Here is a 25,924-nt window from a genome sequence, read left to right as displayed (position 1 = left end):
GTATTCTGCACCATAGACCAGCTCCCTGAGCCATGTGATCAGATCCCAGCTGGGCCACTTAAAAGCTATGAAACTTCAAAGCAAGTCCTTCAAATGCTATGCTGTATCCTTATCTAAGAGAGAGGCTCATTCTATTTGCCTCAAGGGGCTGTTTGACTCCTGGGTGACTAAAAAGGGGCGTTAGCAGATTGGTACCCTTGTTTATATATAACAGAGAAAGGGAATGCAAATTCATCCTATAGCCTAAGGGCTCCTATTCCTATCCTGCAGAGGTGGGGTGGGAAGGTCACAGTCTGAGAATCACCTCCAAATTTCTCTCTACTACATCTTTCTCTTGCTTTCTAACTGTAAAGAAAGGCTAAGCCTTAATTAAGCCTCCCAGTGAAGATTACCTACCACAGGTTAAAATCTAATACAGAGTATATAGATATCACAGGGTCTAAGCCTTAGGTTGAAGGACAGATGCCCTAGCAAGGTAAGTGGCGTACTTTCTAGACCAGAAGCCATGCTTGGTCAGCAGGTGCTTTGGTTATAGCCAACAGGTGTGTACTGGAGCCCTCCACACACTGACCCGCAGGTATCTACATAGATGTGAGGCTGGGAGGCTGTCTTTCCTTCCAGTTATATGAGCCACAATTTTTCCTTATTCTTAAAAACCCCTATCACTAGAATAACAAATATTTTACTTAAAAAGTTGATTGGGGGCAGGAATTGTGGTTCAAGGAGTAAAGCCACTGCCTATAATGCCAGCATTCCAAATGAGCACTGGTTCGAGTCCCAGATGCTCCACTTCTGATCCAGCTCCCTGCTAATGTGCCTGGGAAAGCAGTGGTGGATGGCCCAAATGTTTGGGCCCCTGCACCCATGTGAGATACCTCGATGGCATTCCAGATTACTGGCTTCAACTGGCTGAACCCTGGTCATTGCAGCCATTTGGGGAGTGGGCCAGCGGATGGAAGAGGTATCTATGTCTTCCTCTCTCTGTGTAACTCTGCCTTTCAAGTAAATAAATAAACCTTTTTAAAAAAAAGAGTTGGATTTTTGTAGGAAAATTAATTTACTCCTTGTCTGTGCAGCTAATTCTATATTTTCATTATGTATACTCTGTAAATATTCTTGTTTGAAGAATTTTCAAATATGTATACTTGTTTAATTTTTTAAACATAACAAATACAGATTTATATATATATATATATATATATATATATATATATATATATATGAATATCCTTTACATTTAAAGAAAGGACTTGAGCAGTGTTTCTGGGTAGCTCTTTGCACCAGTTCTATCAAATTGGAAACTGAACCTATGCTTTTTGCTTTTGAATAAATAACATATAATTAGTGGGTTTATTCTCTTCTCATGCAAAATATGAAGGAACCGCAAGAAAGACAGATATACATTTTATTTAAAGTAAGCTCGGAGAAAATTTATTAACAAATTTAATACTACTTGTGTCTAGGGATTATGATTTGGAATCACATGGGCTTCTCAAGTCTGCCAGCAAAGTGTGCAAAATAAATTCCCATCAAATGTGGTCCATGATTGGCTACATATAGCTTTGGGTCTTGGGAAGGCACAGACAGCTAAAAGGTAAAGCAGAAACTCAGTACTTGAACATGTGGAGGAGTACAAAAAAGTAAGAATGAAACAAGTTTGTTAGGTCTGACTTTTAACATGACCAAATAAGAATAGGAAAAGTACCATAGGGTTAAGTAAAATGAATGGCTGAGGCCCAATAAAAAAAAGAGATATAAATGTGGAAATAAGATTTCAGGCTGCTGGTGTAGCAGGGAGGAATGATTTGTTTCAGAGTTATCTTATTGTGTAGCCAGCAGATCTATGATTCATGAAGGTCTCGCGTGGTTTACCTTTATGTAACCTAGATAATGTAACACAATTACTTTTGTCTTCTTCAAGAACTTCCTTTTAATATTTCTGATTCTCTGCATTTGGGTACCCCCACCCCCAGTTACAAAATTGGAATATAACTGTTGATTTTAGTTCGATGTCTCTGTGAGATGCATTCTGCTATCCATACAATATTTCTCATTTCTTGTTCCTTCAGCTTTACGTAAGCATAAAACACACCATAGTGGAACTGCCTGTTGAATGCCAGCACATTCATTTGTACCTAAGGAAGGAAAAAAAATAACATGCACAATCAGGTTATTTTGAACATACTACCTTTACGAAATAATTAAGCTGCAGAATGGTTTGCACTGTTTAGTACTGACTTGTATTTAAATAGAAAATTTCCAAGTTGGACCAAATAGAGAAAAACTGGCAATTCAGTAAGTTCTCAAGGGAGACTGTCAGTTTGATAAACAGGCAACAGTAGTTTATAAAGCAAGTTTATGGAATCACAAGACAGTTCCAAATCTTGGCAGTACTTTTAGCACATATATTTCCAGGTATATTTTGGGGTATGTTTGTAATTTTGTTGTAAAATTTATGTGAATTCTAGCTAGGGGGCTTAACTCATGTGGGTAAAGTATTTCTTCTTGGCCACAGCTTTTAAAATTTTACATTGTTTTTAGGCCATTTAAGTCCCCTTCAGGGCAATGTCACAGGCTCCTGGGACTTTGAGTGACATTTTAAACTTGCTTAGGATCTTCTGCAACAACTTTACATAGAGTTGTTTTTTTTTTCCCCTGCAGAAGTTAAATGTGTAAAAGAAAATTTTAAAAAAATTATTTTTAATTGTAATAAACTTTGACGTAAAACAATTCTTTTTTTTTTTCAATGTTGACACTTAAGACAGAAAAAAAGGAGAGTTAGTTAGTTAGTGCTCATGCAGCTTTGAAAACCTCAAGCTAAGCAGAGAGGAAGTGGAAGCCACTTCTGCTCTCAGGAGTAGGCACTCATTTTTTGTGCCAAATGCAGCTTCCTCATCAGCCTCCTTTGCAGGAATGGTGCAATACTGTGGAATTTTAAAACACCCCTGACACGATAGACAATTTGCCTTGCTTTAATGTCTCTACGATAAGCACTGCAGAGCTGTTGGAAAGTATTTAAAGTGCAGGCCTTACAGAAAGTTTCCTAATCTGTTTTCTGGAGCCAGTCTACCCTAAAGTTTGGGTAACTTTCAGGGTTTGCAATTAGTTTTAATCAGGATAGATTAGGAAGGGCCAATGGATTTAGAGAAATGAATAGAATACAGTGGAAAAATCTTCTAGGCTCAAGGGATCCTACTTGGTACCAACACCATCAAAAAGCCCTTTGTTCTATAGTACAGTCGCCTAGAAATTGACCATAAATGGATTAAGTATTCTTACATCTTTTTAGAGAAAAAGAATCTAGACTCTCTAAACAGATTTCTAATTCCTAAGGGTTACAATTTTGCCCATGTGTTATGTTATAAACAAAGATAAATCCTTTCTGAAGAAGGAATTAGTGAGATGCGCCAAGCAGAAGGAGTGTATTCAGTATTGATCATGATGACAACCTAGCTTTGCTTCTGTAGCTAATTATGAAATAGCTGCATTCTTCCCAAAGCTTCAGTGACTGTACATCTCTCTGAAGAGGACAGCTCTACAGGAAGCTGTCATATGCGAGCCCCAGGATCCTGGCTCTCTACGGCAGAAATACTAATACACTTTTGACTAACAACTACAGATCTGCCTAAACAACTGAGCTGATCAACTGTGAAAAGAAAATCCAAAGTAAGAAAATATTTAAAACCCACATAACATTTCCACTTATATATATACCTCACGTTCATAAAACACATCCTCCAATGTCTTTCCCCCACTGCCACCTACAGCATCAAACAACGGCTTGTATACCTTAAAAACAAAGATGAGAAATTAATGCTAAAGAAATTTTCACTTATTTACAAACATATACAAATATATTCCCCAGCAATACAGAAATATGCATCTTTTTTTTTAAAAGCTATACCAGAATTCCTGAATGTTCTTTGGATGATCTTTGGATTTCCTGAGGAAACATGAAAATATCTAAATAACAAGAGAGTGGCTGGCATTACAACCTATTGCTTATTTAGGGCTAAAGGCAGAGGCAAAAGCAATTCTACTGTGAATATACACTGCTTGAGCTATCTCTTATGTTCTTGGGGCTAGCTAGGAACATTATGGAGGCTCAGTGAATGCTTGTGGTTTGCATGCTTGTAGTTTCATGGGTTCTTTGATAAGTGAAAAAATTCACAAGGAATTGTAAGTGTGGCAAGGATTGAAATTTGGGAGAAGCTCAAATCTGAATATATGTTAAAGGATCTCATGCAATCACCTGTGAGATGTTGCGAAGATTTAGGCATCATTCATGGATTTTTATCCTTCCAAGGGGGCTTTAGAAAGCTACAGGGGAAAATGAGGATGATTCTAGTCCAGGAGCACCTACTAGAGGGTGTGTCCCTGATTGTCTACTTGCCCTAGGGAATGAACTGGGGACAAGCTGTATCACACAGATCTGAAGCTCCAGGCCCTTCAAGAGCGGTTGGATGCTGGAGTAGGGGAAGGACATGAGCAGCTCTCTTTGCTTTGCTGAATTCTGGCCACTCAGCAAAGCAAGTGGAAAAACCAGTACATCCTTATTCCCCCTTGCAATCCCTGTAGACATTTCGTTCTGTACCTACGCCTGTTTCCCCAGTGGGTACTTGAAAGGACCCCTGGGTCAGGCTATTTTACATAACTTGGACATGAGCTCATATTTCCAGAACACCACACCAATCTCTTGGGAAACTTGCTTTATCAAGCACTTCAAAAGAAGCACTCAGATGACCACTCCTTGGAGATTTAAGCAAATGCAGACTTGGCAGGAACCTTAGAAAGCACCAGTTTGGACGAGAAACTTGAAGTATTTCTTTGGTAAAGCTAATTCAGCAAGCAACACCACTTGCTAACTCACAAACGTCATAACTTCTTTGGTAAGATTTGCTGTGTGATGCTCCAAAACACATGTGATCAAAGAACACAGGGTACTTAGGGAGCCGGTGTCATCACATACTCCGTAATGTTCTGCTACTCTCTTCATCTGGTCAAAGTCTTCCGCTTGAGCCAAGAGGCGCAGCCCCTCAGGATAAAGCTTGCCACAGGTCGGATAGAGGGTCTCCCGGTCTTCCTTGCTCAATTCAGTGCCAAAGGAGTTAAGAGTGATAATAAAAGCACGTCGGTCGGCCTCGAACTGAATTTGCAAGACATAAAAGGAATGCATTGTAATAATCTACCCAACGTAAACACAACCCTAAGCAAGTTCATTTCTGAAGTGATCTGCAGGCCTTTCCCGATCTATGTCTAATTATAAAGCAGACATATGTTATTAATGTTCCCTTAGACTCTTCTCGGAATGGAGCAACTTCGCCTGCCAGAAAAGGAACACTCTGCAGCGGTGGTGGCCTGTGGCTCTTAAATGTCCATGAAGTTTATTTCCCAGGTACTCTGCAATGAGTTATGTATCCCTGTCACATTGGCCACTAGAGCAAACAAATGTCTCTTTCATTAAAATGGGGATCATACCTACTTCTTGGGGTACAGTCAGGCATAGAACAAGATAATGGAAGTTGAGGTGCCTAGCAGGGGGCTGGGAACAAAAAGTGCATGTGGTGCATTCTAAGTTCCCTTTCTAAATGTGGATGTCAACTAGAAATTATATAATGACACTTTGTGCTACTATTGTTTGTTTGGACTTTCTTGGTTTTAGTTCTTTTTTTTAATGTTCTTGGTCAGACATCAATATGTTTAACTCTCTAAAGATTATATGGTATGAAGAGAGGTATCTTCCTCTTGGTGTCTAAGTCTCCTTATTTGTAAGATGATAGAGTTTGGCTCTATGATCTCCAGGGCAGGTCAACATGCATTCATGGCCTGCTTTCTCTCTGTGTTGGACACCACTTTGCAAATGAGCTCCTAGCTCCTTAGCAGGCTTCTCTATTTCATCTAACCACTCAGTCTTCCTTGAAATTTCTTTTCTTTCCCTTTGGTCTCCATGGTTCTCCTCCTATATACCCTACTCATTCCACCCCAATCTATCTTCCAGATGCTTCCTCTCTGCCTGGTTTGCCATGGTGCACTGGGGCTAAGACTCTCTCTGCTAGGTGCCTGAATTACCCTGGTACCACAGTATTTTGAAATATGTGCCTACACTCTAAAATCTTTTTTTTTTTTTTTACTTCTTACTACTCTCTAAAATCTTTGAGGAAACATCTCTCTTGTTCACTGTTCATTTTTGAATAGCCAGTGCCTGACACATAGGAAGATCTTAGCTGTTTACTGAGTTTAGCAGAGTAGTCTATGACTTTACTACTTTTGAAAATCTCCAATATCTTCTCCAATGTTGCCACTCAAAGTGTGTTTTGTGGCCCAATAGCTTTGATATCACCCAGAAGCTCAGGAGAAATGCAGAGTCTCAGGCCACAGTTCCAACCTACTCAACCAGAATCTACGTTTTAACAAAATTCTGGGGTCATTCTTATACATATGAAAGCTAAAGAGGATTGCTCTACTTTATCCTTTAAGCATTTTTTTTTTGACTAACTAGCCCACAATACAGCCAGACTTGCGAAGATTTCACTCAAACTTTTTTGTTAGAACAGGTGTGTCCTACCAGAAGGAGAGTGAGTTAGCTGTGTGTGATCCTTTTGATTGCTTTTTACGGGTGAGCCAGACGCAGGGAGTGGCCTTATTTGGAAGCAAAGGCAGCTGCTTCTGGCTACTGAATATAACCAGTCCTGTCTATAATTTTAGGCCTTCTAGGGATAAGAGAAGAAATGTAAGAGGGAGATTTCCTGCCAATAAGAAATCTTAAAATAAAAATTAGGGCAGGAGGAGTCACAGTGGAGGTAATTGCCCCAGATGTTCTTTTATGTGCTTCTCTTTCTAAGACGTTAGGATTTTAAGGAGGAAAATAGAGCAGGGTAGACAGCACTGCAGAAATGCTAGACAATAGAGGCCATGGCAGAGGAGAAGGCTGTATCAAATAAAGCAGGATAGTTTGGTTGCAATTCAAACACAGGGGCAGCAGTTAGAAAAGTGAGGACAGGTAGTTGGGGAGAGAACGTAAAGGGATTCACACACCAGGTCAAGAAGGAAGGGTTTTAACTGATAACAATAGGTTGTCTGAACACTCCTTCCACTTTCCAGCTCCTTGTCCTGCTTAGCACTTCAAATGGCCTACAATGTCAATATTCCACTCAATAACTCTACATGTTGTCACATCAGCATCAGATTTCACCCTCTCCATAACAGGCCCTTATACTTCTTTCCTAATTGGATATGATTTCCTTTGAACTTCTACCGTACTTAATTTTCTTTTTATTATAACTGTATAGCCATCTTATTCTTCTAGTCTAGAGATTCTGTATGTGTTAGTGTATGCATCCTCTTTTTGAAAAAATTGTAACTTTGGAATTATAAAAGGACTGTTTATTGACTATCCTGAAGCATAGTTTAGCTTAGCATCTAATTGGGGTGATACTAATTTGATTTAATCCTATTCCCTTTGCAAGAGAATTGGCATGTTGTGTGGTTCAGTGTACAATGGGACTGGAAAAAGCTCAGGGAAAATGCATCTTATAAAGAAATTGTGGGAAGATTTCAATTTTTTTACATGAAAGCAAACTTTTCTTTTCATTCCATTTTTCCATGCTTTTTGAAGTACTGTTATTTGTTAGATGCCTTATGTCTTTCCTTTCATTCTTCCTTATAGATACTCATTGATTCTAAAACCATAACTTATTTTTGTTACTGTTACGAGATATTAAACACATACTGTTGTTCTACGTCATTATTAGTACATTTCACACAGATTGGGTCACATATACTTGCCATTTCCTTACTAGAAGAAGTATACACCCTGTGGGAGCTGCTGGGTGTAGGTGTCAATCGCAATGGAAGAGAATAAAGTGAACTGGAATCAAGCCCAGCCTAATTGTCATGTGCACAAAGAGACATAAAACAAACACTACATGCTTCTTTTTTGGTATTCCATTAGCCATATAGACAGAGGAGCAGTAATAAAAGGCAGATGACATAATACAGTGTGTTTGTCTTGAACGTAAGTCAATTTCTTTTATATGAAGGTACAATTTGGTAATTGTCGCATTTTGACATGCAAGCCTATACTAATGTTCTTTTCCACCATATTAATACTTTTGTAGTCTACAGCCAAATGTGATTAAATGAAAATCCATGGAACTTTATCAACTTTAAGTCCTCTGTAGTTACACAAATAAAAACAAAGGTATTACACAATCTAAAATTGTATGAATTTATGTAAAACTGACAGATCTCTGACAAATCAATATGAAGATTATTATTGCATGCCATGTATAGCTGGTATCTCTATAAATATAGTTGAAGATAGATTTTTATTTTTAGAGCAGTCTGAAGAAATTAATCTAATCTGATAGTGCCATGAGGTTCAGAAAGGGAAAATGAGAACAGTGGGCATACTGTGTTTGATCAAATCTTCCCACTAACAAGCATTTTTCTAATACTATGCTGTCTATTTTTACATTTCTAAGGATTCTAAAGACATAATTGTTGCCTATTTCTGATTTTTATGTGTACACAGTAGGATCTTGCTTGTGAATTAACACTCACTTATATACAAAAAATTATGAATGGCGAATTAACTGCACAGGGAATATTGCAGAGTGGAACATTTTTCCTAATAAACACTTAGGAACTGGAACCAGGCTGCGTGGGTTCAGATCTCGAAACCACCATGTATTAGCTGCATGATGTCCTTCTCTAAGACCCAGTTGCCCCTTCTGAAAAGTTGATGTTAAAATTCCCATCTTGTGAAGCTTTAAAGTCCAAGTGAATTCATGTAGATAAGACACTCAGTATCTAGTACATAGTAAACATTAGCTATTAATAATGTCATTATATACCTATTGTAAAGTTGTAAATTTTAACACAACTTTCCTTTCACATATTTTGTGGGTATAAAGGACACAAACCATTGCTAGACCACAAGAATCATCTAAAGTAGAAACTATACTTTTGATCCATAGATAATATGGCTTCATAAAGTGTGGCTAGTAGGAAAACTTATGGGAAAAGGGGGGGAAGCTTCACAGAGTCACTGGGTTGTCTGTGTTATAGGATCAGAATGTCTGAAAGAGACTACGTAACTTTCTGACACTTGGTATGCCATGAAATAAATATTATTTATTTATGTGATGATCACTTTCTGTGTACTATAGGTATGGACCAAAAGTTTTTTGCAGCTCTCCAGTGTTATGATGTTTATTTCAAGGACGATTTTGGTTTTATTTTAAGAATTTTAACAGGGGATAGCAAATTATCTTTAACAGTAAAATTATAATGATTAGATGGTTTGAGGGGAGCTAATTTTATCACATGCAGTTTTAGAACATTAGATTAAAATATATGCAGATGATGATGCTAGTTTTTCTTTAAAATTTTTGCCTAAAGGCTACGTTTGTTAGGCTTTTCTTTCTTTCTTTCTTTTTAAATTTATTGGACAGGTAGAGTTTTAGACAGTGAGAGAGAGAGACAGAGAGAAATGTCTTCCTTCCATTGGTTCACTCCCCAAATGTCAGTATATGTAAAACTGACAGATCTCTGACAAATCAATATGAAGATTATTATTGTATGCCATGTATAGCTGGTATCTCTATATAAACATAGTTGAAGATAGATTTTTATTTTTGGAGCAGTTTGAAAAAAATCTAATCTAATCTGATAGTGCCATGAGGTTCAGAAAGGGAAAATGAGAACAGTGGGCATACTGTGTTTGATCAAATCTTCCCACTAACTAATCTGCCGGCACTGCGCAGATCCAAAGCCAGGAGCCAGGTGCTTCCTCCTGGTCTCCCATGCGGGTGCAGAAGCCCAAGCACCTGGGCCATCTTCTACTGCCTTCCCAGGCCACAGCAGAGAGCTGGACTGGAAGAGGAGCAACCGGGACTAGAACAGGCACCCGTATGGGGATGCCAGCGCTGCAGGCAGAGGATTAACCAAGTGAGCCACGGCACTGGCCTTCTTCCTTTAATTTTTTTAAAGATTTATTTATTTATTTAAAGAGTTACACAGAGAGGAGAGGCAGAGAAAGAGAGAGGTTCACTCCCCACTTGGCCACACAGCCGGAGCTGCGCCGATCCAAAGCCAGGAGCCAAGAGCTTCTGGTCTCCCATGTGGATGCAGAGGCCCAAGGACTTGGGCCTTTTTATATTGCTTTCGTAGGCCATAGCAGACAGCTGGATCAAAAGTGGAGCAGCCAGGACTCGAACTGGGACCCATATGGGATGCTGGCACTGCAGGTGGTGGCTTTAACCACTACGCCACAGTGCCAACCCCTAGGCTTTTCTTAAAATCAGAAGTCTTCAAGCTATTTAAATATCCGCCCACCAGTGAAGTCACTATAACACATAGCTTCGTCATTAAGAATGTTCTTTAAATAAAACTTAGTTTCACAAGGCAAAGCAATGGTTTAGATAAAGCCCAAAATGTTTTTTCTTATTCTTTTTTATTTCATTTCAATGAATTAGGAACCAAGCAAGAGATGTAAATAAAATATTTGAGTGTTGGCCGGCACCGCGGCTCACTTGGTTAATCCTCTGCCTGTAGCACTGATACCCTGGGTTCTAGTACCGGCTGGGGCACCGGGTTCTAGTCCCGGTTGTTCCTCTTCCAGTCCAGCTCTCTGCTGTGGCCCAGGAAGGCAGTGAAGGATGGCCCAAGTGCTTGGGCCCTGCACCTGCATGGGAGACCAGGAGGAAGCACCTGGCTCCTGGCTTCGGATCAGTGCAGTGCGCCGGCCGTAGCAGCCATTTGAGGGGGTGAACCAACAGAGGGAAGACCTTTCTCTCTGTCTCTCTCTCTCTCTCTCTCTCTCTCTCTCTCTCACTGTCTAACTCTGCCTGTCAAAAAAAAAATTCAAGTGCAAATTCTATCCAGGATGCCCTCAGATACTTCTGATCCATGCCTCAGTCTCCATACACTTGCAGGCCAACATTCTCATGCAAGAGGACCTCTGAGCATTGATGAAATCTCTGCCGATAGTGAGAAATTACAAATAGTGTAGCATCCACTAGAGAAGTGGACACCAAAGGTGGCATTTTCTGCATAATGAAATGAGCTTGCCAACCAGGAATTGCCTAGTTGAAGGAGTCTTCCTGCCAAACTGGGATGCTCAAGAGTTGTTTGCTGTGGACTTTATTTTAGGGTTCAATTATCACTGTGGCTGGATCCACAGTGGACTTTGGTGTCAAGTTTCGGGGATTTCCCAGCTGCTCAGTCTTCCTTCATTGGAGGGAATTTTGATGATCATTATAGGAGTACTTATAGTTCACCAACTGCTCATAGTACACTAAATTTTTAGTTTAATTATAATCTACTTTCTACATACTACATCAAAATGAATCATGACCAAACTTTTATAAGCTTTTTCTGTTCTAATTCCAAATCAACTCTTCTATATAGAAAACTTGGGAAATACTATTCCTAACAACAAATAAAATAAACAATAATATGTACTGCTTATTTCATTTCTAGATAGAAGCTTCTAACATAAAGAAATAGAATTAGGGTCAAAACAACAAACATTGTATAGGCACATTTTTTGGCATAAAAAATTACAAGACTCTTCCTTACCTCAAGAATGGGACACATAATTTCTGCCGTGACATCACCATGATTCTTACAGAATTTATAGAATGCTTCAAGATAGGACTTAAAAAGAAGAAAGAACGTAAGACAATAAAATGAATGTATTTTCCTTTTGGAAACTTCCTATTAAATGCTTTAATGGAAATTGAATTACTTCTTCAATAGAGAGCTATTTTATAATAAATTTGGTAGACTTTCATGTTTTAGCATGTTGCATAGACTAAGAAAGAGCTCCATTTAAAAAACATAATGACTTAACAAGATTTTTTTTTGCATGGTTCTTGGACATAGTTCACATAGTTAATTTTTACTATTCTAGTAAGACTGCAAAGTCCTTTTATGAGTTCAGAAAAATGCTTCTAGGGGCCCTATGCTGATATTTAATCTCTTAAAAACGCATTTGGGATGGCTTTAAATATGGAGATGATTTGGAAAGACAAGAGAGTTTGGGCTGTAGGCTCAGCCTGCTTGAATTTGAATGCAAACTCTAATACTTACAAGTTAACTGACTGCTGCCCTTCTTCTCATTTGAAGAATGGCGATAGGATGAATGTCATAGTTTTGCAGGTGAATTAATGAGTTAAGGCCTTTAAGTGCCTTCTAACAGTATCTTCTGTTAGGTATGTTCCAAAGATGCCTCTTCCAAGCCCATAAATCTCAGTATGAAGAGGCAAATTGCCTGCATTGCAATAAGTCTCTGTATGAAGAGGCAAATTGCCTGCAATGCAATACTTTTGAGAGAACCATGTATTTGAGTATAACATTATATATATATGTGTGTGTGTGTGTGTGTGTGTATAAAATTATATATATGTGTGTGTACACACATATATGGAGAGAGAGAGAAGCAGTAACCATTGAGTTTCTATGTGAGTGTGCAAAGATGCTATGGGTATGTGAGTAAAAATGGACATAGAGCTACTGAATGTGGGCAACATAGTTGTCATATCTTCAGAATACAGTCTTGAAAGAATGGAGCTAAAAGCAGACATTATCATGCAAAATAAGTGAATCAATCGCAAGGTTACAAACCAAAGAAAATGTCTCATGAGCACACCAGCCTCTGCTCACTACTGATGAGAACACTGTAGAATTGCAATCCACACACTCAGTAAAACTAACAATAATCAGCACAGATTATGCAATGGTACCTATGATGCCATGTCTGTCTACCAGTTGGTCATTCTGATATTGTTGCACACTGTACATTAAAATCGTATGGGCAAGATAACTATGAGATTCAGGGACTCTAACAGAATCAAGAACAAAGATAGAGTTTACATACTATTTACTATGTATTATGTTAGCTTTAAATGGATTGATACAGTTCATATAACTTTTCTATCCATTTACTTATCAGCATACAATTAATACCTTTTATGTACCAGGCAATGTGCAAGGAACCAAGAACATAAAAGAATAAGAGATGCTATTTCCCCTCAAAAGTCTTGCTAGCTGCAGATGCTGACACATGTTTTTAACTAGAAGATAGGCCAGGGCTATAAAAGGTAGATTCCAAGTATGCATAGCTTCATAATTGCAGAATTTGGCTAATGGGCAAAGTAACTTTTAATAAATAACTCTAGTTATGATATATAATCAAGAGAAGCATATTTGGGAAAACCATTACCTTATACAGTTTATTGCGCAGCAATTCAATATTCAGTTCATCTAGAGTATTTTCAGACATACAGTCTTGAAAGAATGGAGCTGAAAGCAGAAATTATCATACAAAATAAATGAATCAATAGCAAGATTATAAACCACAGAAAATATCTCCTGAATACACCAGCCACTCCTTACTACTGCTGAGAACACTGTAGAGTTGCAATCCACAGACTCAATAAGGTTAACAGTAATCAGGATGACAGGAGTGAATTTTTATCAAACATTTACTGTGGAAAAGCCCTAAACATTACCCTAAACACTGACTATCCTTCAATTTATTTAACTCTTACCACAGAACTATTCACAAGATTTGTAGAAAGTCCCCTGCTCCATGTAATCTAATACAATATTTATCATTTGCAATCTTATTATATGCCAGGCATTGAGTTATACTAAAACTGAGTTTCCAAAACTCTGTTATAGTAAGGTAACAATTATTTCTAAAATGAGGACACTGAGGTGAATTTAATTGCCTCAAATCACTTTGGTGGGACCATCCAGAGCCTGGTTTCAAGTTCATGATATGACACTGTGTTTATAGAAAAGAAATGATTTAGGTGTACATTTTCTAATGACTATGATAACATACACATAATGACCTATGTATTCATACCTAGCGGTGTTTCCACCAGTACAGCATTAAAGAGATCCGAAGTTGTCTCTGCAATGTTCACTGCTTCCATTTCTGTGAACCGGCCCAGTGGATGGCACTTCACCAGAATTTCCTTCACGGATTTTTTTTGTAGTGCACCATTCATCAGCAGGATCACGTTGTCTATCATGTAACTGCACCTGGTTTACAGGAAGACTGACTCATTAGGAAAACCTTAAGATAAGAAGCATCCCACAAATAAACCATACAGCTCAGACACATTTTCTATCATTAAAAGGAATTTTATTCTTTTTTTATTTTAACTTTGGGGGATTAAGAGATGTGAGTGGGTGGAACATAGCTGACTCTCTGGAGGTGTCACTGTTCGAAAAACCATATTCATTGTTATAACAACTAACAAAAGCAGAATGAAAGCGTGGCTGGTGGGAATATGCAGAAAACAGCTCCTACAGAAACTGTCAAAGTGTTGGGAGGGGGTGACTGTGAAATTATTTTATCTGAATGGACTCTGGGCTTGAAAAGTTTAGAAATATAGATCTAGAGCATCTCATCCTACTTGAAATACTATTTAAATCTGCAATGAAGCCTAACAGAGGACTCAAATAGAATTCTAAAACTATTCGGTGTTCCTTTCCCGCTATGAGACCAAATAGTGAATTTTTCAGCCTACCCTTCCCCCTCAGATTCCCAAGAGTCCCGAAGTTCATATTTCATGTGATTTCTTTACTTGGTTTGGGCTCTTCCTGGGACATTCTGGGTGCATGTGCTTGTTCACTCATGTGCTCAGCACACTGGATATTCTAAGCAATGAGGTCAAGAAGCAAACAAGACCCAGTTCCTCTCTTCAAAGTGAACACAGCTTAAGGGAAGAACTGGAAAAAAAATTTCAGTAAATTACAAGGAAGCATACACGCTATGCAACAGAAATTATAGGGTGGTGTGAGGATGTAACTGGGACCAGTCCAGGGATCAGATTTCCTAGGGAAGTGGTATTCAAGCTGAAACTTGAAGCGGCAGCAGGAATTGTCTAGGCAAAAGAGGCTGGGAATTGGGGAAGAGTGTTTCAGACAGAAGGAAGAGAATCTGAGAAGTGCCAAGATGAGAGCATAGGATATTCAGGATGCTGCTTTCGCCTGGAGCCAAGGCTCAGGGGAGGGCATGCTGGGTCCTGAAAGGCAAGACTCAGAATTCGCATGCTGGGGACAGTGGAGAATACTGAATGCTTTTAAACTAAGGAGTATCATGATCCATGCATTAAATATTGAAATAGGAGAACTATGAAAACAATAAGAGTGCTAGAAGAATTATAAGTATTGCAAGAATTATTAAAACAAAACAGGAAGAATGAAAACATTCACTGCAACACATATGGTGAGGCACTTTACAAAAGTTATTTAATCATGGTAACAACAGTATGAAGTGGGTACTATTATTATTTCATTTGCACAGCAGATATTCCAAGTCTAGAGAGATCAAAATCTAGCCCATAATGACACACAGCTAACAAATGGGAGAGTGGAGAATAAAATTCAGGCAGTCTGCTTTTGGAATCTTAACTCTTAAATCTCATATTATGCTGCTTTGGTGGTTGAGGTCCATTTGTAGATTTCTAGGTTGAACAGGTTGTGTAGCCATTTATTGAGGTGAGAGCATTGGAGGGAGAGGGGGTAGTGGTGGGTGTGGATTTTTTGGACAAAATTAATTTAAGATGCTAGGAGCTACTGAAAGGAGACTCCAAATGCACTTACAAATCCTGGGTCTTGAACATGTGTGCAGACAAGAGAGCCTGGGCAGGGGGCTAGCAGTGGGGTGGTCAGAGGGAGTCAGAGTAGTTGACTGAAAGGAGAAGCTAAAGTCTTAGGAATAATTAGGATCACATCCTAGAGGGCATGGGAAGACTGATTTCCTGAAAATTCCAGGGAACCCCGACCTTTAAGAACTTTGAAGGAGACAGGGAGAAATGACCAGACGAGAGCTAAGAAACAAGGGCAGTGAATTCTGGGAAGTTCTGGAGACTTCTAGGAAGAAGTGATCAGAGTGTAGAGGCCACAGGTGAACCACGGTAAACATTGAGGCAGACATCAATAGGATACAGCAATGAGATTTCATCTGGGAAGGCAATGAATCACTCTGGAGTGTTCTTGTTGGGGAGGAAAGAGCAAGGAAGGAAGACGCCTGACTACTCTGTTTAAAACGAATGGTAATTAAGAGGCTCAAAAATGAGTTCACCCTAAAAGCTGACCTCAGAGGCCGGCGCTGCGGCTCACTAGGCTAATCCTCTGCCTGTGGTGCCAGCACCCCGGGGGTTCTAGTTCTGGTTGGGGCGCCGGTTCTAGTCCCAGTTGCTCCTCTTCCAGTCCAGCTCTCTGCTGTGGCCTGGGAAGGCAGTGGAGGATGGCCCAAGTGCTTGGGCCCTGCACCTGCATGGGAGACCAGGAGGAAGCACCTGGCTCTTGGCTTCAGATGGGCGCAGCACGCTGACCGTAGCAGCCATCTGGGGGGGTGAACCAACGGAGGGAAGACCTTTCTCTCTGTCTCTCTCTCTCTCACTGTCTAACTCTGCCTGTAAAAAAAAAAAAAAAGCTGACCTAAGAGGAAGAGACAATATTCAATATTCAGATGGAGATCTGGAGGCCAAGGAAGCTGTTTTTTAGTTTTAGTATTTGCTTTTTGTTTTTCTGAGGTTAAAGGGAAGTGAAGATATTTAGGTGCTGAAGGGAAAGAGGAGTGAGAAAGTGAGGTTGCAGATCAGATGTGGAAGGGGCAGCCCAATGACACCTGGAGGGTCTCTAGGTTTGACAGTGATGGGAGCTTAATCACTGACTCAAGACAGATGTGAAAAATTACACTTTTCCCTGGATAGAACACTAACTCAGACCCTGGGAGGCATTGTCATTGATGACTGGCAGCGCGGGTTACTGACATCCTGTGCAAGAGCTCGTTTTTGGCCAGAAGAGCATTGTAGAACATCCACAGTTTACCTCAATAAAGATCTTAACTAAAGACGATTTTGAAGCAGGAATTATCCCTTTATAAAAAGCACATGACAGTAAAGTTTCTTCACCTCCCAAACAGCAGTACCAAATTTAGACATCCTGGGATTTTAGAATCATTTTTATCTCTTGAAAATTATATTAAAATAGAAGTGCTTATTTAACTGTCCCTTCATGGCTCAAAGGCAATTACCTGAGAGGGGAACTGCCAGCGCTTAATAAGTTCCTTAGCAGACTCTAGACATTTAAGTGTTCTCTATTTCAACCTTGGATTGTAAAAGCATATAAGCTGCAAATACTCCCAGTTTGCAGGGGACCTGCAGACCAATACTGATAGGCAATCAATGTCAAGGCTGTGAGTAGGTTTTCACCCACATGCAATATCTAAGCCTATACCTTTAAAGTATGTGCATGTGTGTACTGAGCACTTTCTTCTTCTTCTTCTTCTTCTTCTTCTTCTTCTTCTTCTTTTTTTTTTTTTAACAAATAATTAGGCTAGCTTCTCCATTGCAAGGAGAAAGGGTCTCATAGATTGGGTTCGATTTAATTTCAACTGGTATTATTTGAGTGGCCCTGTTTGCTTTGAAAATGGAATGCCAATACCTGTTATCATAGTGTTATTTAGGAAATGAAGTGAAAACTCAGAGATTGGCACATTCTGGGGTGGGGGTGTGGGGTGGGTAAGGTGTGTCACTTTCCTGTCTCCTCTCTCCTCCCCATCACACATGTGCACTAGGTATATAATTAACACTGGATATGGGAGTGGCGGAAGATAAGGTGCCCAGAAGACAACTTATTTTCTCCAGATTGTAGTCTTTATGGACTTCCGGGGCTATGCATATGGTAGTGGTTAGGAATGAAATGATTGCTAATGTTGCCTGAGTAATGTTTGAACCTGAAGACACCTGGTGGTTCACCTAGTCCAAGTCCTTGATGTTTTAAATGATTGTGCTCATACATAATCACAGAGTCAGGCTTACTGCTCATTCGTTCAGGTCAATTTTTCTTCTAGATCTAGACATGCATTATTATTTTTAGTGTTTTCCAAATGTTTTATTCTATAAGCCTGATTTTGACGCCTGTGAAAATAATGACATCAACTACAATAATGATAGAGTAAATTACTCAATTTCAGCAATATTTTTGGTTGCAAAAATGCACGTTTTTAAATGGCAACTCTTCCTAAAGTTTTCCTTGTGTGGCAGGCATTATTTGTAGGTCTTCAGTCCAGCTTTACAACAGTTCAATGCTGTAAGGACCATTCTCATCACCTCTTAACTGATAAGGACACTGAAGCACAGAGGAATTCAAAACTTTGCCAAGATCACACGGCTGAGAAGCAGCAGAATGGGACTCCAAGAGCCAAAGGTCTGGTTCCCTGGTAGGTGTTGATAACACAGCTCAAGCCAGATAATATTTTAACTTTTCTTCTTGTTCTTAGAGCTGGTCTTTCTCTTCTTACTCTCTTATTTAAGGATCTTGAAGATAACAAATACATTTTCTGCATGATAACTATCGAATTCTTGGCTGAATTAGCAATTGCTTAAGTCTCAAACTATTTAGAGCCCTCATTTGGTGAGTTAGAAGAACTGTTTGTTTATGGGTAAACATTCTAATACATCAGTGGCAAGAGCCATAGCTGAGCAAGGACTGTCACTCAGTAAGCATTCTGGCATGAGACAGAAAAAGAAGTGCTTTCTAAGAAAAACTGGTGAAGATTTGCAGTGTGTTTCCCCTTCATGGCACCACCTGCCCCTTAAAATTTTGTAAAAAGATTTATTCACTTATTTGAAAGGCAATGACAGAGAGGAGAGACAGTGAGGGAGATACAGAGAGAAGTTGGGATCTTCCATCCCACTGTTTCGTACCCCAAATGCCTGCAATAGCCAGTGCTGGGTTAAGCTGAAACCAGGAGCCAGGAACTCCATCTAGGTGGCTCGCATGAGTGGCAACTGCTGCCTCCAAGGTGTATCAGTAGCTGAATCAGAAAAGGAGGTGACACTCCCAGGCACTTTGATAGAGCATGCTGGTGTCATACCACAACGCCTACCCCACATCCACTCCTTTCTCATCTACCATCCCAGCCCCTAGAAAACACAAATCTATTCTTCTCTATAGTTCTGCCATTTTAAAATTGAGAACTAGAAGTATACTTGCACAATATGTGACATTTTGGGATTGGATATTTTAATTCACAGCCTTTAGATACAGATAACACATTCAAGTTGTTGCATGTAAATAATTGTTTCTTTGTACTTTTCAAATGATTTTAAAAATGTATTTTAAAGTCAGAGTGACAGAGAGAAAGGGAGACACACACAGACATAGGGAGGGAGGAGGGGAAGGAAGGAAGGAGGGAGAGAAAGAGAGAGAGAGAGAGAGAGAGAGAAAGCTTCCATTTGGTGGCTCACTTTTCAAATGACTACAACAGCCAAGTCTAGCCAGACCAATGCAAGGAGCCAGGAGCCAGGAGCTCCATATGGGTCTCCTACATGCATGGAAGGAACCCCAGTACTTACTTAGGTCATCATCTATTGTCTTCCCAGGTACATCAGCAGGAAGCTGAATTAGAAGTAGAGCAACTGGTACTTGAACCTGCTTTGCCACAATGCTGGCCCTTACTTGACCTTTTTAATGGTAAGTTGTATTCTGTGGGATTGATATGACATGGGTGTGTTTAACCATTCATCTGACTGATGGGCATTTTGCTTTGTTCAATTGTTTGGCTATTGGACATAGAAACTATCAGGGACACTTGTGTGGTGGTTTTGATGTGGAACTAATTTTAAGTTTTCTTGGATAAATACCCAGAAATGTAGTCTGCTGAGATGCATGGTAAGGGTATGTTTAGGTTTTTAAGAAATTGCAAGAGGCCTGTGTTGTGGCATAGCAGGTTAAGTTGCTGCTTGGGACACCCACATTGCATATCAGAATGTGGCTTTGAATCCTAGCTAATTTTCTTTTCATCCAACTCCCTGCTAATGTGCCAAGCAGATGACGGCCAAAGTCTCTGCCACCTGTGTGGGAGACCCAGATGGAGTTCCTGGCTCCTGGCTTTGGCCCAGCCCAACGTTGGCTATTAGAGCCATTTAGGGAGCAAACCAGCAGATGGAAGATTGATCTTGATCTCGCTCTTTTATCCTCTTCCCTTTCTTTTTCTTCTTCCCTGTCATTCTGCTTTTTACATAAATAAATAAATTGCAAAACTATTTTCCAGCATGGCTGTATCAGTTTTAGCACAGTATAAAGACTTTACTTCCTTTTAAGTTCCTTTGCCCTCCTATTTATAATTGTCTTAAATATCTCTTCTATGTACATTGAGATAAGGCAATGTGATGCTTTTTGCTATAACTGCCAAATATGCTTTCTGCTGTTTGATCTTTCAAATTGTTTCAAGATTCCTTTTTCTATCATTTCCTTTCTGTTTCAAGAACTTTGTTTTGTTACTCTTTTGGAGTGGCTTGCTGGTGACAAATTCTCTGTTTTCCTTCATCAGGGAATATCTTATTATTTTTTCATTCCTGAAGGATATTTTCCCTGGGTATAAAATGCTATGATGGGCCAGTGCTGTGGCGCAGTGGGCTAATCCTCTGCCTATGGTGCAGGAAACCCATATGGGCACTTGTTCAAGTCCTGGCTGCTCCTCTTCCCATCCAGCTCTTTGCTGTGGCCTGGGAAAGCAGTAGAGGATGGTCCAAGTCCTTGGGCCCCTGTACCCATGTGGGAGACCTGGAAGAAGCTGCTGGCTCCTGGCTTTGGATTGGCTCAGCTTTGGATGTTGCAGCCATCGTGGAGAATGAACCAGCGGATGGAAAACCTCTCTCTCTCTCCTGTCTGTAACTCTACCTCTCAAACAAATAAATAAAATCTTAAAAAAGAAATGCTGGATTGAGGCTAATGGAGGCTAATGTTGTGATGTAGTGGATTAAATAGCAGCCTGTAACTCTGGAATCCCACCTAAGTGCTGGTTTGTGTCACAGCTGCTCCACTTTTGACTCAGCTCCCTGCTAATGAGTCTTGGAAAGTGAAGAAAGATGGCTGAAGTTCTTGGGCCCCTGCCACCCAGGTGGGAAACCAGGATAGATAGAGTTCCTGGCTTCTGGTTTTGGCCTGGCCTAGTCCTGGCTGTTGCAGTCTTTTTGTGAGTGAACCAGTGGATGGAAGCTTCATATTCTCTCTCTCTCTCTCCCCCCCACCTCCACCGCACTGTCTCTCCCTCTCTCTGTGTAACTCTGCCTTTCAAATGCATTTTTAAAAAGATTTGCTCTGTTGACATTTCTTTTCTCTCATCACTTGAAAAATGTTGCACCACTTCCTCTGGGTTCCATAGTTTCTGCTCAGAAATCTGCTATCATCCAAATTGCTTTTCCTCTGTGGGTAAGGTGCTGTTCCTCTTTTGTGGCTTTCAAAATTATTTGTGTTTCAGAAGTTTGATTATGACATACCTTGGTGCAATTATTTAACTTATAATTTAATTTAACTTGTTTGGGGCTCACTAACCCTCTAGAATCAGTACATGTGTGTCTTTGGCTTGGCCAAATCTGGGAAGTTTTCAGCCATTATTTCTTTGAAAGCTTTTTTTTGGCATCCACCTTCTCCTCCTTTATTTTTTAGACTCATTTCTGCTCTGAGTGTGGCCTCTATTGCCACCAAAATGGAAAAGAGGATTTGATAATGCTGGGAAGCGGTCAAAGTCCCCCAAGCCAAAGTTTGGCTCAGTGGTTGAGTCTCTGCTTGGGATGCCCACATTCATATCATAGTGCCTGGGTATTGGTCCCAGATCCTCCACTTCTGATCCAGCTTTCTGCTAATGCTAATTAGCTAATGCTAATGTGGATGATGGCTAAGGTACCTGGGCCCCTGCTACCTGTGTAGGAAACATAGATGAAGTTCCATGTTCCTGGTTTTGGCCTGGCCTAGCCCTGGCTGACTGGCATTTGAAGAGTGAGCCAACAGAAAGAAGATTCTCTCTCTCTCTGGCTCTCTCCCTTCCAAATAGGATGAAAATAAGTAATTTTTTTTAAAGGTCTAGGTTTGTGTTTGGCCCTCTGACTTCAATTCTGGCAGTGAGTGGTGAAGGAAGGTGGAATGTCTCTGTTCCCCACTCAGCTTATAGGGGACAAGTGGGTTGCAGATTTTCCATGGTGTTTGGCTGTAGTAGGGCATTTTTTAATCTAAAGATTTTCTCTTGGCTAGGCTGCCTCTTTCTTCACCATTTAGATAGAATGGGCTTTTTTTGTTTGGTTCCATTGTTTTTCTGAGCTATAAGATTCTCCAACACTCTAAGGCAATAAGGAAACCTAGGGAATTCACCAAGTCGTTCCTGGGGTCTCAGGTTTCTTAGCCAATCTGCCTTCTCTCCACCTTTCAGACTTTATAGTCCTGCAAGATAGGAATACCTCAGTTAGTCCCATAGTTTTCTTACTGCCCTGAGGCTTGTGATACCTCAGGGCTGTGTGTCCTGGTGCATTTTAGAAGCAGGTAGAAAATGGTCTGCTGTGAATAAGGAGATGACAAAGTGGAGCCCGTATGATGCCCTAACTGCAAATGTTCTTAGGTAGTTTCAGTGCCTATATATTTATATAGGCATTCAGGATATGATGTGAGTCACCTTACAATTACTCTATCTGCAAACTCTTGGAAAGCCATCCTGTATACTAGAGAGATATTATCACAGTAACAAGATTGCTTTCTCAGAGAGTATTTGAAATTATTCTGTGGATGAATTTCAATTTCCTTCTTTAAATTTTATTTTGTGGGTATGTTTGCGAACACAAATGTTTGAAGAATGATTTATGCATATGCTAGAATTTATACTTAAATATGACATACAGCCATTTTTAATTGTGGTCATCTTGTCACTTCTTTAATAGCTGGGGTATAGGACAAAAGGGTGGTGATCACTGGTTTAAGTGGGCAGAAGGGACATTGGTCACTATACAAGAACCACTGGCCACAATGTCGTTTGTCTCTAGAATAAAAACGAATAGAGCCTCTGGGTTAGTGAAGGAGAGATTTAAGATTTGTGGTGTGCTTATGAGCTTTAAATAAGAGCAAGCAGAGATGCAGGTTAACTCAGGCCCTTAAAACAGAATCAAAAGAGAAAAAATGGGAAGAGTAGCTATGGCCTCCCCCTTCCCTGCAGGGTCCCTAGGGAGGAGGACAGACTGACGCAGTAAAGGAGGGCTTGAGTCTGTGGCCGGGGCCTTCTTCAGCTTTCCAGTATTATGCGGTCGGTGTTGAACATTCCTCTGCAGCATCTGCTCCTATCTGCTCCTGCACAGTGTGATAACCTGTCTTGGGTTTGCTTATCTCCCAGGTCAGTTATTTTCGGTCAGTCCATTTGTTGTCTTCTTTTCCCTGTCTGTCCCTTAAATATTCTACACCTGAGAATACAAGAGCTCTGTTTTTAATAACTATTTTTAATACACTTGACTTTTTTAAGCAACTTTAGATTCACAGAAAAATCGAGAAGACAGTACAGAGAGATGCTGTATACTTCTAACCTCATTTCCCCTATTATTAACATCTTAAATTAGTATGGTGCGCTTGTTACACTTAATGAATCCACATTAGGACATTATTATAAAGTCCATCATTTACTCCTATTTCCTTAGCTTTTCCCAGTGTCCTTTTCCTGCTACAAGATGCCATTGAAGATACAACATTGTGTTCATGAGTTATCCTATTTCCTCAGGCTTCTCTAGGTTGGGGTAGATTTTCAAATTTTTGCTCAGAACCCTGATAGATGATCCACTACTGAAATTTGTCTTTTCCTTTTTTCTTTTTCTTTTTTTTTCTTTTTTGATTGATGGGCAGAGTGACAATGAGAAGGCATTCTCTGCTGGCTCACTCTCCAATGTCTGTAATGGCCAGGGCAGGGTCAGGGCTGAAACCGTAAGCCAGGAACTCAATCAAGTACTCAAGTGCTCCCACATGGGTGGGAGGAACCCAACCACCAAAGACATTACCTGCTGCCTCCCAGGGTCTGCAATGGCTGGAAGCCGGAACCAGGCTTTGAACCTATGCACTCTGATAAGCAATGCAGGCATTTGAATCAGTATCTTAATGAGTAGGCCAAATGCCTGTCCCTGTAATTTGTCTTTTTTTATGATAAGACCTGAGTTATAAATTACTAGAAATAAGACCACATTGGTAAGGTACCACCTTTCTCTCTCTCTCTCTCTCTCTCTATATATATATATATATATACACACACACACACACATGTAGTCATATCCACAAAAAGGAAGTAAAAAATTTGGATTCGAGGCTGGGAGAGAGCCTCAAATATATATAGATACACATATATATATAACCTAATTTATGACTGTTGATACTGAGCTTGATCGCCTGGCTGATGTGGTGTTTGTTAGAATTCCCCGATATAAAATTACTCCACCCGCCCACTGCCTTGTCCTTATTACACTTTTTGGAAGGAAGTCTCTATGGACAGCACACTTAAGAAGTGAGGATTTATGGTTCCTCTCCTTGAGAGTGGGGCATCTACATCAATTAGTTGGAATTCTTCTGTAAAGGGCATATGTCCCTTCTCCATTTAATAAATCTTCAATTGTTTACTTAAAATAAGAGGGACTCATGGGTATTTTATTCTTGGATGCTACTTCTTTTATTTCACTACTCAAATTGCTCCACATTTTGGCCTACTGGGAGTTTTTTCATTTGGCACCTGTGTTGCTTAATATGTTTGAATTGTGTGTTTTTCTTATTTATTTTTGTTTTTGGCACTTACTTATTTTCTGCCATCACAAGATAGTCCATGCTCATCCTATTCATTTGTTACCCCATCCCAGAATCAGCTATTTCTCAAGTTACTTTACTCCTTTTATAGGAAACGATATTAGAAGTCAAGATCTGGGTACAAGTTGAGCTTGTTCCTGCGGTGTTGTTTCTTTTAGATCTTCTCAGCTGAGAGAGCAAAGAAATATATATGTATACAACCAAGGATTCGTTTTAATGTTATTCTCATTCTGAAGATTCCCTAAGATCTCATTCATGGCCACACTTTTCTTTTGCTACATAGGATGAGACTATTTGTAAATCTTCAGCTCTAGTCAAAACCTCGCTCCCTAGCCTTGAATCCAAATTTTTTACTTCCTTTTTGTGGATATGACTACCTGATTTTCTCATAGGTGCCTCAGGTACATAATTGCAAGACATGAATACCTCTTCTGTGTTTCTCTTTCTGCAATCCTTATTTTTTTTTTCCTGAAAATATACCAGTAGCTTCCTCTTGCCTTTAGAATTTCTAGTCATTGTATATAATGCCCTTCACTAATTGGTCTCTGATGCATTCTCTAGCTATTTTGTGGGTAAAATCATTAAAAAATAAAGTATAGCTTTTAAAGGAGAGAATAGGACAGATCTTCTGGAAAGTTCTTAGTGTGCACAAAGGAGACTCTGTAAGGTAGAATAAGGAGTCAGAATGGTAAAAGGAGCACAAAGGAAAAGCGTTGTCATAGAATAAATGGAACAAGGATCTCAACAACAGTGAATGCCATAGAGACCTAGAAAGTGGCGGAAAAAGTAGCCACTGGCCTTAGCAACCAGAATAGTTTTGATGGCACAATGGGTAGGAAACACAGCTGAAGTGAGTTGAGTAAATGACTGAGAAAATAGAAGTGTTTAGATAATTCTTTCAATGAACTTGGTATCACTGACTGAGAAGGGGTAAACTAGTGCTTCCTTCGCAGGGTCACTGTGCAAATGAAACCATGCGTATGAAAGCAGTTTGTAAATCATAAAGAAGTTGTTGCAGTGGAAGAAGCATGGCTTTGAAACAGATAAACCTGATTTTAAGCAAGCTCTGCCACTGAAAAACCAGTTTAACAGGAGCTCTGTCTCCTCAGTTTTAAAAGGGAAAATATTTACTCACCTTTGAATTGTTGGCAACAGGATAACTAATACGTAATAAAGCACTACGGAGTGTCTTACAGAAAGAAGGAGAATCATGCACTCTTAGAAGAAAATATTTTCCTATGATCTGAACTTTGCAGGAATGGCAGCAGGAAATTAAAAACCATGTAATCTC

The 25,924-nt window shown here is 39.7% G+C and overlaps 1 protein-coding gene across 3 annotated transcripts in view; it reads right to left on the bottom strand.

Moving 5' to 3' along the window:
• Positions 1-1,388: 1,388 nt before the first annotated feature.
• The window catches only part of ATP6V0D2 (ATPase H+ transporting V0 subunit d2), a 116,068-nt gene continuing 91,532 nt past the window's right edge, over positions 1,389-25,924 (bottom strand). For 2 of the 3 annotated variants that reach the window (XM_070075274.1, XM_070075273.1), the window contains 6 exons: positions 13,880-14,058; positions 13,229-13,308; positions 11,584-11,661; positions 4,871-5,146; positions 3,715-3,789; positions 1,389-2,135 (listed from right to left, as the gene is read on the bottom strand). In XM_070075274.1, coding sequence (XP_069931375.1) covers positions 1,974-2,135; positions 3,715-3,789; positions 4,871-5,146; positions 11,584-11,661; positions 13,229-13,308; positions 13,880-14,058 — 850 coding nt within the window. In that variant the 3' untranslated portion in view covers positions 1,389-1,973. The remainder of the gene's footprint in view (positions 2,136-3,714; positions 3,790-4,870; positions 5,147-11,583; positions 11,662-13,228; positions 13,309-13,879; positions 14,059-25,924) is intronic. The other variant, XM_002710673.5, reaches the window with a different exon arrangement.

The sequence above is a fragment of the Oryctolagus cuniculus genome, chromosome 6 (genome assembly GCF_964237555.1).
Source record: "Oryctolagus cuniculus chromosome 6, mOryCun1.1, whole genome shotgun sequence".
NCBI lineage: Eukaryota > Metazoa > Chordata > Mammalia > Lagomorpha > Leporidae > Oryctolagus > Oryctolagus cuniculus.
This window is presented reverse-complemented; position numbering and strand designations above follow the sequence as displayed.